This window comes from Pyrus communis, chromosome 12 (assembly GCF_041283825.1).
Source record: "Pyrus communis isolate YQ-2024b chromosome 12, ASM4128382v1, whole genome shotgun sequence".
NCBI classification, from domain to species: Eukaryota; Viridiplantae; Streptophyta; class Magnoliopsida; order Rosales; family Rosaceae; genus Pyrus; species Pyrus communis.
In genome coordinates, this window is record NC_142576.1 from 8721216 (window position 1) to 8732468 (window position 11253).

At 36.3% G+C, this 11253-nt stretch overlaps 1 protein-coding gene and 1 pseudogene across 2 annotated transcripts; both read right to left on the bottom strand.

Annotated features, from left to right (window-relative positions):
* Positions 1–3701: 3701 nt before the first annotated feature.
* LOC137745635 (UNC93-like protein 3) lies at positions 3702–7247 on the bottom strand. Of its 2 annotated transcripts, none has more exons than XM_068485621.2 (10): positions 6360–7247; positions 5968–6131; positions 5817–5880; positions 5619–5732; positions 5501–5545; positions 4869–5119; positions 4658–4748; positions 4366–4478; positions 4100–4223; positions 3702–4013 (listed from the first exon to the last, which is right to left on the bottom strand). In XM_068485621.2, the coding sequence occupies exons 1-10, from the start codon at positions 6525–6527 to the stop codon at positions 3831–3833; spliced, it is 1317 nt and encodes a 438-aa protein (XP_068341722.1). In that variant the 5' UTR covers positions 6528–7247; the 3' UTR covers positions 3702–3830. The 2 variants fall into 2 exon arrangements, with proteins under 2 accessions (XP_068341722.1, XP_068341723.1); XM_068485622.2 differs by having other exon boundaries at positions 5968–6170; positions 6360–6500.
* A 1132-nt stretch (positions 7248–8379) lies between these two features.
* LOC148692288 (UNC93-like protein 3) lies at positions 8380–10877 on the bottom strand (annotated as a pseudogene).
* Positions 10878–11253: the final 376 nt, after the last annotated feature.

The window sequence follows — 11253 nt, forward strand, 5'->3', positions numbered from 1 at the left end:
CTACAATTTTGTTTATACTGGAAAAATAAAAAAAAGATAGCCAAATCTAAACTCAATGCTATTGAATATAAGTCCCACATCGGGAAGTTAAGAAATTAATATCCAATACATAAGTATATGGTTCCACTCCTAATAACATTAAGATCTTTTATGATAAAACCTAACATTTAATAATAAATGATTAAATTATAACAATATTAATGAGATTAGGACCAGACCAGTGGCACTAGTAGAAAAACCAACTTGCGTGCGACGAAATAATTGGTCGCGCAAGAATACTTAGCGCGACGAATAATTGTTGTCGTCGTGTAAATTCAATGCGGGGTAATTTTATTTGGTGCGAAAAACTTGCGCGACAAACGGGCTTTTGCGGTACCAATTGTTCATCGTGCAAGTTCCAGTCAGCTTTTACCATTTAATGCAGGTGAATTAGAGGACATTTCATAGATATGTTTGTGCGACAAAGCCTTCGTCACTCAAAGATCCTAACTTTGCTATAAATAGGTGCTTCTACTATCCTTATTCTTCACAATTCTGTTATCCTTATTTTTCACAATTTTGTTCATGTTGAGATGGCAGATAAAAACAACAATAAGAGTGTGTGCGACGCCAACCCGCATGATTTGAGAGAGCATTTTGAGTTTGCTTATGCGATTGTTGTAGCTATGGGGAATAATTGTCCCACTGCTGAGTGGCGTTCTTGGAAAGATGTGTCCGGGAATGTGAAGAAGGCTGTAATGGATGAACTCTTAGTAAGTATATTGTTGATGGATCAATAATGAAGTTTGTGAAATTTTTAGTTATATGTTGAAATTAATTATTTGCATATATGTGTAACAGTGTAACTATGTTTTTGATGATGAATCGAAAAAACAATTGATGAAGTTGCTGGAGGATGCATTGGAGGGAGGTTACAATCGATGGCATTATGAAGTCTGGTGGAATGGAGCAGGATCATCCAAATAGTAGATTAAAATTTATGTTTTGTGTGATAATATTTAAATTTCAGGTTTTTTTTTAATTATTTTTTTTATAATTTATCTATTGACTTAATTAGGTTTCAATTCCTGTTAGGTTTTTTTATTGAGACCTAATGTAAGCACCCTAGCTATCTTCGGTTTATATGTGTTTTTAATCTTTAATGAATATCGTATTTATGCTGAAAAGAATTGTATGGATTAAGCCATTAATTATTTGTAGAATAAATATTTAAGTTATTAACTATTTATAGAATAATATTTTAGGTATTAATTATTTAAAGAATAAATATTTAAAGTATTAATTAATTTTAGAATAAATATTAAGGTATTAAATCGTTTGTGAATATTTGTTTGTAATTATAAAGTTTACGTAAGCATAGATATCTATGTTTACGTAAACTTTGTAATTACAGTTATTTTATTTGTCGCGCAATATATTGCGCGATGATACTTCGTCGCGTATTGATACGATAATTTTTCTATAATTTCATTGCTTTTCTTTTCTACGCAATTTTTTTTTTTTTTTGTCAAACATTTTCTTCTCAAATTTCATTAAGCGAATTTTCTTCTCAAATTTCATTAAGCGAACTTGTAGACATTTTTTCATAATAATAACTTGTTATATATATATATATATTATTAAAAATTTAACTAAATAATTTAAGTACTTAAATATGATAAATGTAAGTTCTTGTAAGCATCTTGATGTTTTCCTTAACACAAAACTTAGCCATCGTGCATGGAGACTTCGATGAAGATATCTTTCTTCTCCAGCAAGACGTCATCCGATTTGATCACTTCCTCTCTGGTCTTCTTTAGATCCGATTTTTAGCCAGTTTTTCAGTCTCGCTCATATTCTATTCGTGCACTTCTTTCAATCTCTCCACCTTCAATTGCAGATACCTACTCGATCAAGTTGGGACTTGGGAGCAAGAGAACTGAGCTATTTGGAGAGTCGATAGCGGAGGAGCCAGAAGAGTCGTGAATTCTAGATTGAGATCAGAGATAGAGAGAGAATGAGACAAAGTCTGTTTCCTCAGCTATTTGGACAATGGATTCTGTCTGGATTAAGGGCCTTTTTCTCTATTTAGACCCATCTCGCCCCGCCACATTTTGAATTTAAAAAATTTGGACCCTCCCCATACCCACCGGGAACTGTTTTAACTCGCCCAACCCGTGGTCTAGTTGCCCGTTTGCCCAGCCTTAAAGTGAACACCACAACCAGAACCTAATCCTACTAGGAAAATCCTAAGTCATAAAAAATACAAACAAACCAAATAAGAAAGGAAAACTAATTAAGGGCTGGTTTGTTGTTGAAATTTTTTTTAAAGCAACATTTTAAAAAAGTTGGAGCCAAAATTGTGTTTGGTAAATAAAAAAAGTTGGAGCTAAAATTTTCTTTTTAAATAATGGGTCCAAAACAGCATAAAGTAGAAGCAGATCTACCCCTGCTTCTCAAAACAACACTTTTTTCACAGCACAGTAGCCGCAAACTAGGCCTAGGAGCTTATTTAAAAGTGCTTTTAAAATGACTAAAAGCGTTTTGGTGGAATTGATTTTAAGTTCCAAAAACACTTTAAGTGGTTTTTGAAAAAAGCACAAGATAAGTGCTTTTTGGTGGAATTGATTTTGAACTAACCCAGAAACAGTTTTCTCCTCCAACCCTTTTGGGTTAAATTTTATTAAAGAATGAATTGAGGATAATTTTTTTTTCTTAAGGTAACTTTAAAAAAAAAATTATGTAGACTATCTTAATTTAATTTTATGAACATTTTAACCTTAGATATTTAGATTCCGATAAATATTTAAAAATCTTTAAACCGACACCATGAAAATCGTGAAACATTATGAAGGAATATGAAATACAGAAATTTTTTTTTTTTTAATTACTATAGCCGTTGGATTTAAATTTGGACTATTAGATCTTTTTTTTACCTTTGGATTTAATCATATTAGATCTTAGTCGTTGGAATTAATGAATATGTAAATATAAAACTAAAAAAAGTACACATATACGATGAGCCAGCTTCACTAACTCAGGTAGAATCCTAGGTTAAATTTGCCCCAAAAATGAGTTTTGGGTTAAAACTCATATTTGCCCAAGGATTGAAGCAAGTTGGGGTAAGTTTAGAACCTAAAATTTGAGTTTTACTCCAAGGGTTGAAATAGGTCTTAATGTAGATAATATCGTTTATTCAAAAAAGAAAAAAAAATCATTTGATGCGAAATACTTTTTTTTATAACTGGAACTACGTCTCTTACGATATTTTGAACGTGTTTAAAAATAGAGAAAATAATATTTAATAGCACAACTGATTAAATCACATTATTACTTACCCATTGTGAGGTATTAATTATAAAAATAAAAAAACTGTGCAAAAAAAATCAATTATAAAAAACACTGTTTATATGATAAAAATACCCTTGCATTATTTTGAACTGCTTTTGAATTTTTTTTGTTTATGGGGTATTTTTGTCCCATTCTTTTTAGGTGAAGCCCGTGACCCTAAATGGGCTGCTGGATTTATATAGTAGTATATAGAAGACATAGATATAGATGAACAAGTTACAGACAACACATTTGCTTGCAGATCGATTTGGAGATTGTAGCTGTTAGGAAACTATCGGTCTGGATTGTATAGGTGTCACTCTGTTAGTGGTCATTCACTAATTAACAAGTTGTTAGCTGTGATAATTGATTTGTTAGTTAGTGACGTCAACTTTAAGGAGATATGCTGCTCATACGAGTCAAGGTTGAATGCTTTGGTTTATAACAGTACAGACATGACATGTACCAGCCTGTACACACGAATTTTTCTCAAGGATGATTTCAATTTTCATCTTATCACATCAAGAAGTTGAAGATGGTGACGCTTTCTCGCGAAGCGTGAGAAAAACAAAGGCGGTGTATGAGATTGCAATAGCGGCAAGCATAACAATCAACATTGCCTGCAATGAGATGTATGAACTGATAAAGAAGACGACTGCAATCGAAGCACTCTGCCAGACCTTGAGCTGTGCAAATGCTCCTTCCTGTTCCCAGAAACAACACAATGTGAGTACAGATTGGTACACGTAAAGCATTAGGGAACAGAATTAGGGAAAGGTGTAGTCAATACCGTGTCGCTCTTGAAGAATATACCAAGCAAAGCACTGAGCTGTGTGTTTAAGACTCCATCACCAATACCTAATACAGCTGCCATTATAAGAGGGTAGACAATTCCGAGTACACCACTCTGAGCGCTGCATCATGACAAGAAATTCATATTCAACAACAGCTTCAAATCAGATATTTACATTATCGGCCAAAGGTTTGAATTAGATTTTACCATAAAAATTTCTCTCTCTACAAAATTGTGGTACACCACACGTAAATACTACTAACCTGTATCCTAGAAGAATCCACAGGAATATTATAGCCTGAAGGAGGACTCCACCAGAAATTATAATAGTGATGGACTTGAGACTGGACGTAAGTCGACCAGCAGTCAGTGAACACTGATTTATGATCCAAACAAATGTGAGATAGACAAACACCAGATATCGAGCATGCATAAAAACTCCATTAATGCATCATCAGCAAAAGTGTTGATTTTGAATGCAACCTCCACTGACCTAACTAATGGTACAAGCTGCATTTAATCAATGATACAAACTACTTTCGTTGGCATACTTACGATTGCATCAAAAGCTCCATAAACAGCCATTGCACCACCCACGCCAGACACACCAAGTGTTGGAGTAACAATATACTCGGTGTATTCGGCCCTAAAATTAGAACAATTGTGCAATGTTCAATAAGGGAAAAAGTAAAAGAAGAAATGAAAACCTAAAATATAATGTTTCGGCTACAAGAGAGTAGGCAGTAATAACTGGTCAAGTAATTACCACACAAATGCTTGTTGCAATCCTGAATACGCCATGAGGGGGATGATCAATAACATCCGTACATCATACAAAGGAGTAATGATTGTCTTTAACAAAGACAACAGAGATGCACAGAAGCTGGGAGAAGAATCCTGGGTGTCCTCCTCTGTTCTACCCTCCCTTTTATGTAAGAAGCACATCAGTATGGTACCCAAAGTCATACTGATGAGAAACACACTAAACAATAAGGTTGTGCCATTATTACTTCCCCCCTGCGGTGATATGAAAAAAAATAAATCAATGCACGTAGTTTCAAAACACTGATAAGTTCTAAATAAAAATCATAGTCTAGTGTATGTGCAGGACTAGACACTCCTAAATTTCGTCGTTACTGAGAAGTCCAAAGAGGAAGTAAGAAACCTAAAGCCATGTTTGCACAACCGTAAGACTGCTGTACTTGTTAAAATAGTATCAGGTTTCGTTACCAACAAATGCATTTTGATTTAACTTATGAGATTGAAGAAGATTCCAAAATGACGGTTCTTTTCTATGCTAGGACCATCAGACTCGTGGGGTCTAATGAGTGAACAAAATCAACAGAAAGGGCACAAGATAAACACAAGTTTAACTACAAGGATGGCAGAGTCACATACTGTTCCATCTCTTAGCACGGCAAGTGATATAAGATTTCCCACAAACTGCAAAAGTTTAAAGTAGAGATTATAAGCCAAAACAGCCACAAACATTACCAATAATGTAACACAAATTCACCTGGTGAGCGGCAAACATTCCCCAAAATTCTCCATTGAAGTGGCCAATGACTGTTCCTTCATGTAAATTATAATCTTTGGCATGACTACGCGCGGTGGAAGTTAGATATGTCCCCTGATAGAGACACATTATGGTCAGCACTTCCACCAAACGCTAAAAAGAGACTTGCAACAGATACATATGGGGTGTAATTTGCACCTGCCCAACCCATATTATCGAAGCAGCGAATCCCAAGTACAAAGCAGCCGGAACCATAGTATACCTACATTGAAATACTTCAAACCTAAAGCATATGCATAGTGAACAAATTTATGTAAGAGAGTACGGATATAAGAAAATTAGTTGCTACCAAGAGGGTAGCAAGTTTGCAGCTATGAACAACCAATAGCCAGTAGTCCCAATAATCAAAGCATTCTTCGATCCCAATGCTCGAACAACAGGAGACGCCACCATAGAGAAAAATGTGAAAGACAAATACAAAATCCCAAGTGAAATTGTCCCCAAATCATCCTCCTGAACACAAATTCACAGCCCCAAACAATCACAATCAAGCTGAAAAAATCACAACAATCTATCAAGGGGAAAGCATTTATCAAGCAAAAGTTTCAAACTTTTTTGTTTCGACATAAGGGGATATTCTAAATCACTCAAATCTACGAGCAGCGGGTTCAAACTCCGGTGCGGGCGCGCCAACTGGCCTAACCCACATCCGCAAATTAAATTTCGGAACTTAAAACTCACCGTGTTGACACTTGTCTCGAGATTCTGAGCGGCCCCATAAGCGAGGAAAATCAGCAAAAAGGCACAGCTGAGAATATGAACGTCTCTGGTATGACTCCTCCGGCTTTGAATCGGCGAATTATCCGCCACCAGAGGCGTCTCTTCGTCGGGAAAACCGGCCGAGTCCATAGCTTTCGAGTCCTTCTCCGTACAGATTCTCAAAGAATCGCTATAAAACCCTAGACATGAGTGAGAGAGTCCAACAGTGCGAGGCCAAAAGGAAGGGGTTTCTGCCGGCAGAGAAAACCGAGAGCTAGTGGACAAACAGAGAGATTGACTTTCAATTGGGGTTAATTTTCAGTTCTATCTCTAAAATACTGTTTGGTTGGTGAGAAAATTGAGAGGGAGTTAAGGGGATTCTGAATTTAGGGATTTTGCCGGTTGGTCGGGAATCAAGCGGTAAAGGAAAGGTCTTTGAATCAATCGAAAGAAAAATCTGACGAAACGACAAACGCCGGCGAGCAGTTTCCCAATCATTTCGGTGTCATTGCCGCCATTAATTGCAACGTTTTTTCTTTTCTTTTTTTATTATTTTTTATTTTATTTCTTAAACAATCTCCAACTTTTAGGCTAAAAACTAAATTTTTTAACCCGAAAAATTTAGCTTTTAGTTCAGAAACAACTTTTATACTTCAACATTTCTGGCCTAAAATTTTAGGTTAGGATTATCAAATAATGAACTTAGGTTAATTTTTTTTCTTAAATTTACTTTTAAAAAAAATAAAAAATTATGTAGACTATAAATAAATTAATTTTATGAACATTTTAATCTAAAAATATTTAAATTCCAATAAATATTGAAAAATTACTAAATTGATACATGAAACACTATGAAAGAATATGAAAATCATGATAGAGATGGATAAACACAAAATACATAAAACATACAAGACACATAGAACACATGTAAAACACATACAAAACACATGTGAAGTACATACAAAACAAATGATAGAGATGAAGCACACACAGAACACATGTGAAACACATACAAAATACATACAAAACACATGAAACGCATAAAACATAAACCTACACACATGAAATTGAAACCTTCAATCATCCTCTATATAAACACAGGTTGAATATCAGTTGATCACACAATCTTTCAATCTTCAATCATCCTCTATATGCACCAATCTTTCAACTTTCAAAGTGTTTTTGTTTCCTAAAAATCCTCAATATCTCATCATCAATGGGTCATAGAAGAAGGCGTAGCAGGACAATGCAGATGGCACAATACCAAGCAAGCCTTGACATTGAGGATACATAATGTAGAAGCTAAACTTGCAAACTCGATTACGCAATATGAGCACCATGTCGAATCTAGCTATCGTGGTTTTGTCACGGGATGTTCATTTGTGCAGCGTGAAAAAGAAGAATGTCATGACCGAATGATGAAAGATTATTTCATTAAGCGTTCGAGATTTCCTGCTCATGATTTTCGGAGGCGGTTTCAGATGTGGATGATGACTAACCAACACATACGAGAGCTATGGCAAGATATGTTGAATATCTCGCTGCAACCACATATGAGACCCGACAGGATAGAGTCACATTGAGTGAGTATATGAGATGTTTAAATAGAATTCAAACTCCTCAAGGTCATGACACACTCCGTAAGGATTTGGTTGAGCATGTATGGCGCTGAGAAGGTGAATGTTGATGATGTTGGTGTATTAATGTGTTCTTGTGTTAAATTGAAGTGTGCTATGTTGTTATTTTATGTAATAATTTTAAGTGCACTATGTTGGTATTTGCTGGTAATAAATTTAAGTGTATTCTTGTGCAAAGTTTTTTGTCTAGTACGTTGGAAAAGTTATTGAATGGAGGTTGAATTATTGAAGGCATCTATTCTACATCAAAGTGTGGAATAATAAGTACAATAATTATCCTTTTTGCTCTTTAAGATTTCATATTTCATGCGCAACACATCATGAACCTGAACCTGAACTCGATGAAGCGAGGTTGATTTGTCGCCTCAGCGATACAGAAACAGAAAGAAGGCTTACGAGAGGCAGATCGCAGAGAGCGTAAGAACTAGCATTGCCTGTAATGAGATGTATGGACTGATGAAGAAGATGAGTGCAACGGCGCCACACTGCCACACCTTTAGCTGCGCAAACGCTCCTTCCTGCGCATGGTCCAGGAAAAACAACAGACTCGGATTCAGATTGTCAAGGCAAGTGCAAGGATAACAAAACTTATAAAGGAGTGATATTTTTCATACCGTATTGTGTCTGAAGAATATTCCAATCAAAGCACTGAGCTGTGTGTTGAAAACTCCATCGCCGATGCCCAAGAGAGCTGACATGATAAGAAGGTTCATTGTGCCAAGTAGTCCACTTGACGGGCTGCTTGATCATTAAAAAGGTAAAATATGAACTAGAGATAACAAGGCATTCACTTCAGATTGGAGATTACAATTGCCATAAAAACTGCTAAGTAACCTGTAAAAAAGAAGCAGCCAGATGAATATAGCGGCCTGAACTAAAGTTCCGCCTGTGACAATAAGAGTGATGGACTTGAGACCCGAGGTAAGTCGACCAGCAGAGAGTGAACACTAACATAAGCGGCACCCAAACGTGTGATCACAAGTCTAGAAAAAACTTCTATCAAGGTTAAAGAACTACTTGTGTATATATACTTACTACTCATCAAAAGCCCCATAAACTGCCATTGCACCGCCCACACCAGACATACCGAGCATTGGTTTAACGATGTACTTAGTGAATTCAGCCCTGAAATTAAAATAATTGTGCAATTATTAACACGGGGCAAGAAAAAGAAAGATTAGAAAAGGAAAATAAGTTATTATTGTTTGGCTGCAGGACAGTATAGCTGCGATAATTGGTCAAGTAGTTACCATACAAATGCTTGTTGTAATCCTGTATATGCCATGAGGGGGATGATTAATAGCCTCCGTATATCAAACAAAGGATGAGCGACATTGACGAAGATGACAGAGTAGCAAGTAAGTTGAGAGACTCTACTTTGTCATCCCGTTTGCTTAAGAAGCACATCAGTATGGTTCCTAAGGTCATATTGCAGAGAAACACAGTGAACAACAAATTTATGTCGCCTGTATTTCCGTCCTGCAGTGATCAAAAGGGAAACAAAATCAATGCACATCGTATCCAAACAACCATGGATTCTAAACGCAAATTGAAACAAGCAATGTATACAAAAGGATGGCAGTTGGCACTCACTTTTCTACTTTTTAGCAAGAAAAGTGGTAAAAGATTTCCAATGAACTGCAAAAGTTCATAGCAAAGATCATAAGCCAAAATGGCAGGATAAATTCGATAGAAAATTGTAGCACAAATTCATAAGGAGGACCGAACAGATTCACCTGTCGACAGGCAAACAATCCCTAAGTTACCAATAACTGTTCGTTCATGTAAGCCATTGTCTCGGGCATGACTATGCACTGCTGCAGTTAGATATGTTCCCTGATGGATCCACAATCAGTTCAGCAATTAAATTCCATCTTTTGTCACTGAACACTAAAGACTTGAAGTTGACGCAAATATGAGATCTCGTACCTGCTCGACCCATATTATTGAAGAGGCAAACCCAAGGTACAAAGAAACCGGAACAATTATGTACCTACAAAGAAATAGTTCAACGTAAAACCATGTGCAACAAAACTAGAGTAAAGACTTTCTTATACTTGGCTCCTCTGTGCAAACGAATCTCAATTTGACATGTTTGCATAAACTTTTTACTTTCGTGATTTCAATGCGTTGCAAAGAATGTATGTCATATGTGTACTACTGTAATTTGCAGTTAAGGAGTCGTGTTCTATGCACATCAGCTGGGATTTTTTTTTACTTTGGACTAAGAATTCAGTTGCTAGTTATTTAGTGGATTAGTAAAGTAGCTACCAAGTTGGTTTCAAATGTGCAGCTATGAACAACCAATAGCCAGTAGTCCCAAGAATCAAAGAGTTCTTTGAACCCAAACGTCGAACCACTGCCGACACCACCAAAGAGAAAAATGCGAATGATAAATACAAAATTCAAGCAATGTGGTACCCAAATTCTTCTCCTGATTGCCAAATCCAAAAGTTCCATAACCATCAGAATCAAGTTGATCAAAAACATAAAACATATCTAGTACTTCTAGCACTCATTCTTTATCCTTCTGTACTACTTTTGCAAGTGCTAAAAATTTCCAAAATATTTAATTCGGAGTGCAGATGACTAAAAGAGCGAGTGTCAAACCCTTGAAAAATAGAGGAAATGGGAAAAAAAAACATAAAAAAACCCAACTCACAGTGATGAGAGTGCTCTCTAGATTCTGAGTGGCACCAAAAGCAAGAAAGATGAGCAAGAAGGCAGAGCTGAGAATATGGACATCTCTGGCATGGCTCTATGGGATTCGAAGCCGAGAATTATCGACAAGCAGTGGCTTCTCCAGATCATGAAAAGAAGCTGCAGAGACCATAGCAGCAGACTCCACAGCTGATTCTTCTTCTTCTTCAAGTTCCAATCCAACAGATATAGTGAGAGTTAGAGAATTCAACAACCGAAAGTAGGGTTTTTTTAGTAGTGATCAACTCAAAAGTCTGTTTGGTTGCTGAGAAAATGCAGGAAAGATTCTGGATGTAGTGCTTCTGGCACCCGAGAAAATTAATAATATTTAAGGACACCCCATGCAGTGAGTCACTGTTTAGAGAAAAGACATACCCTCTTATGATGATAATCTCTATGATTATGCTGACAAGTTAAATAGATTTATGTGCTACTGGTTGGCGGCAGCGGCTGAGGCAGATGTACACAATTTGATGTGCCACTTCATGCCACCACCCTCTCGTTATATACTTGTGACTACTCGACCAAGTTCCCACAAC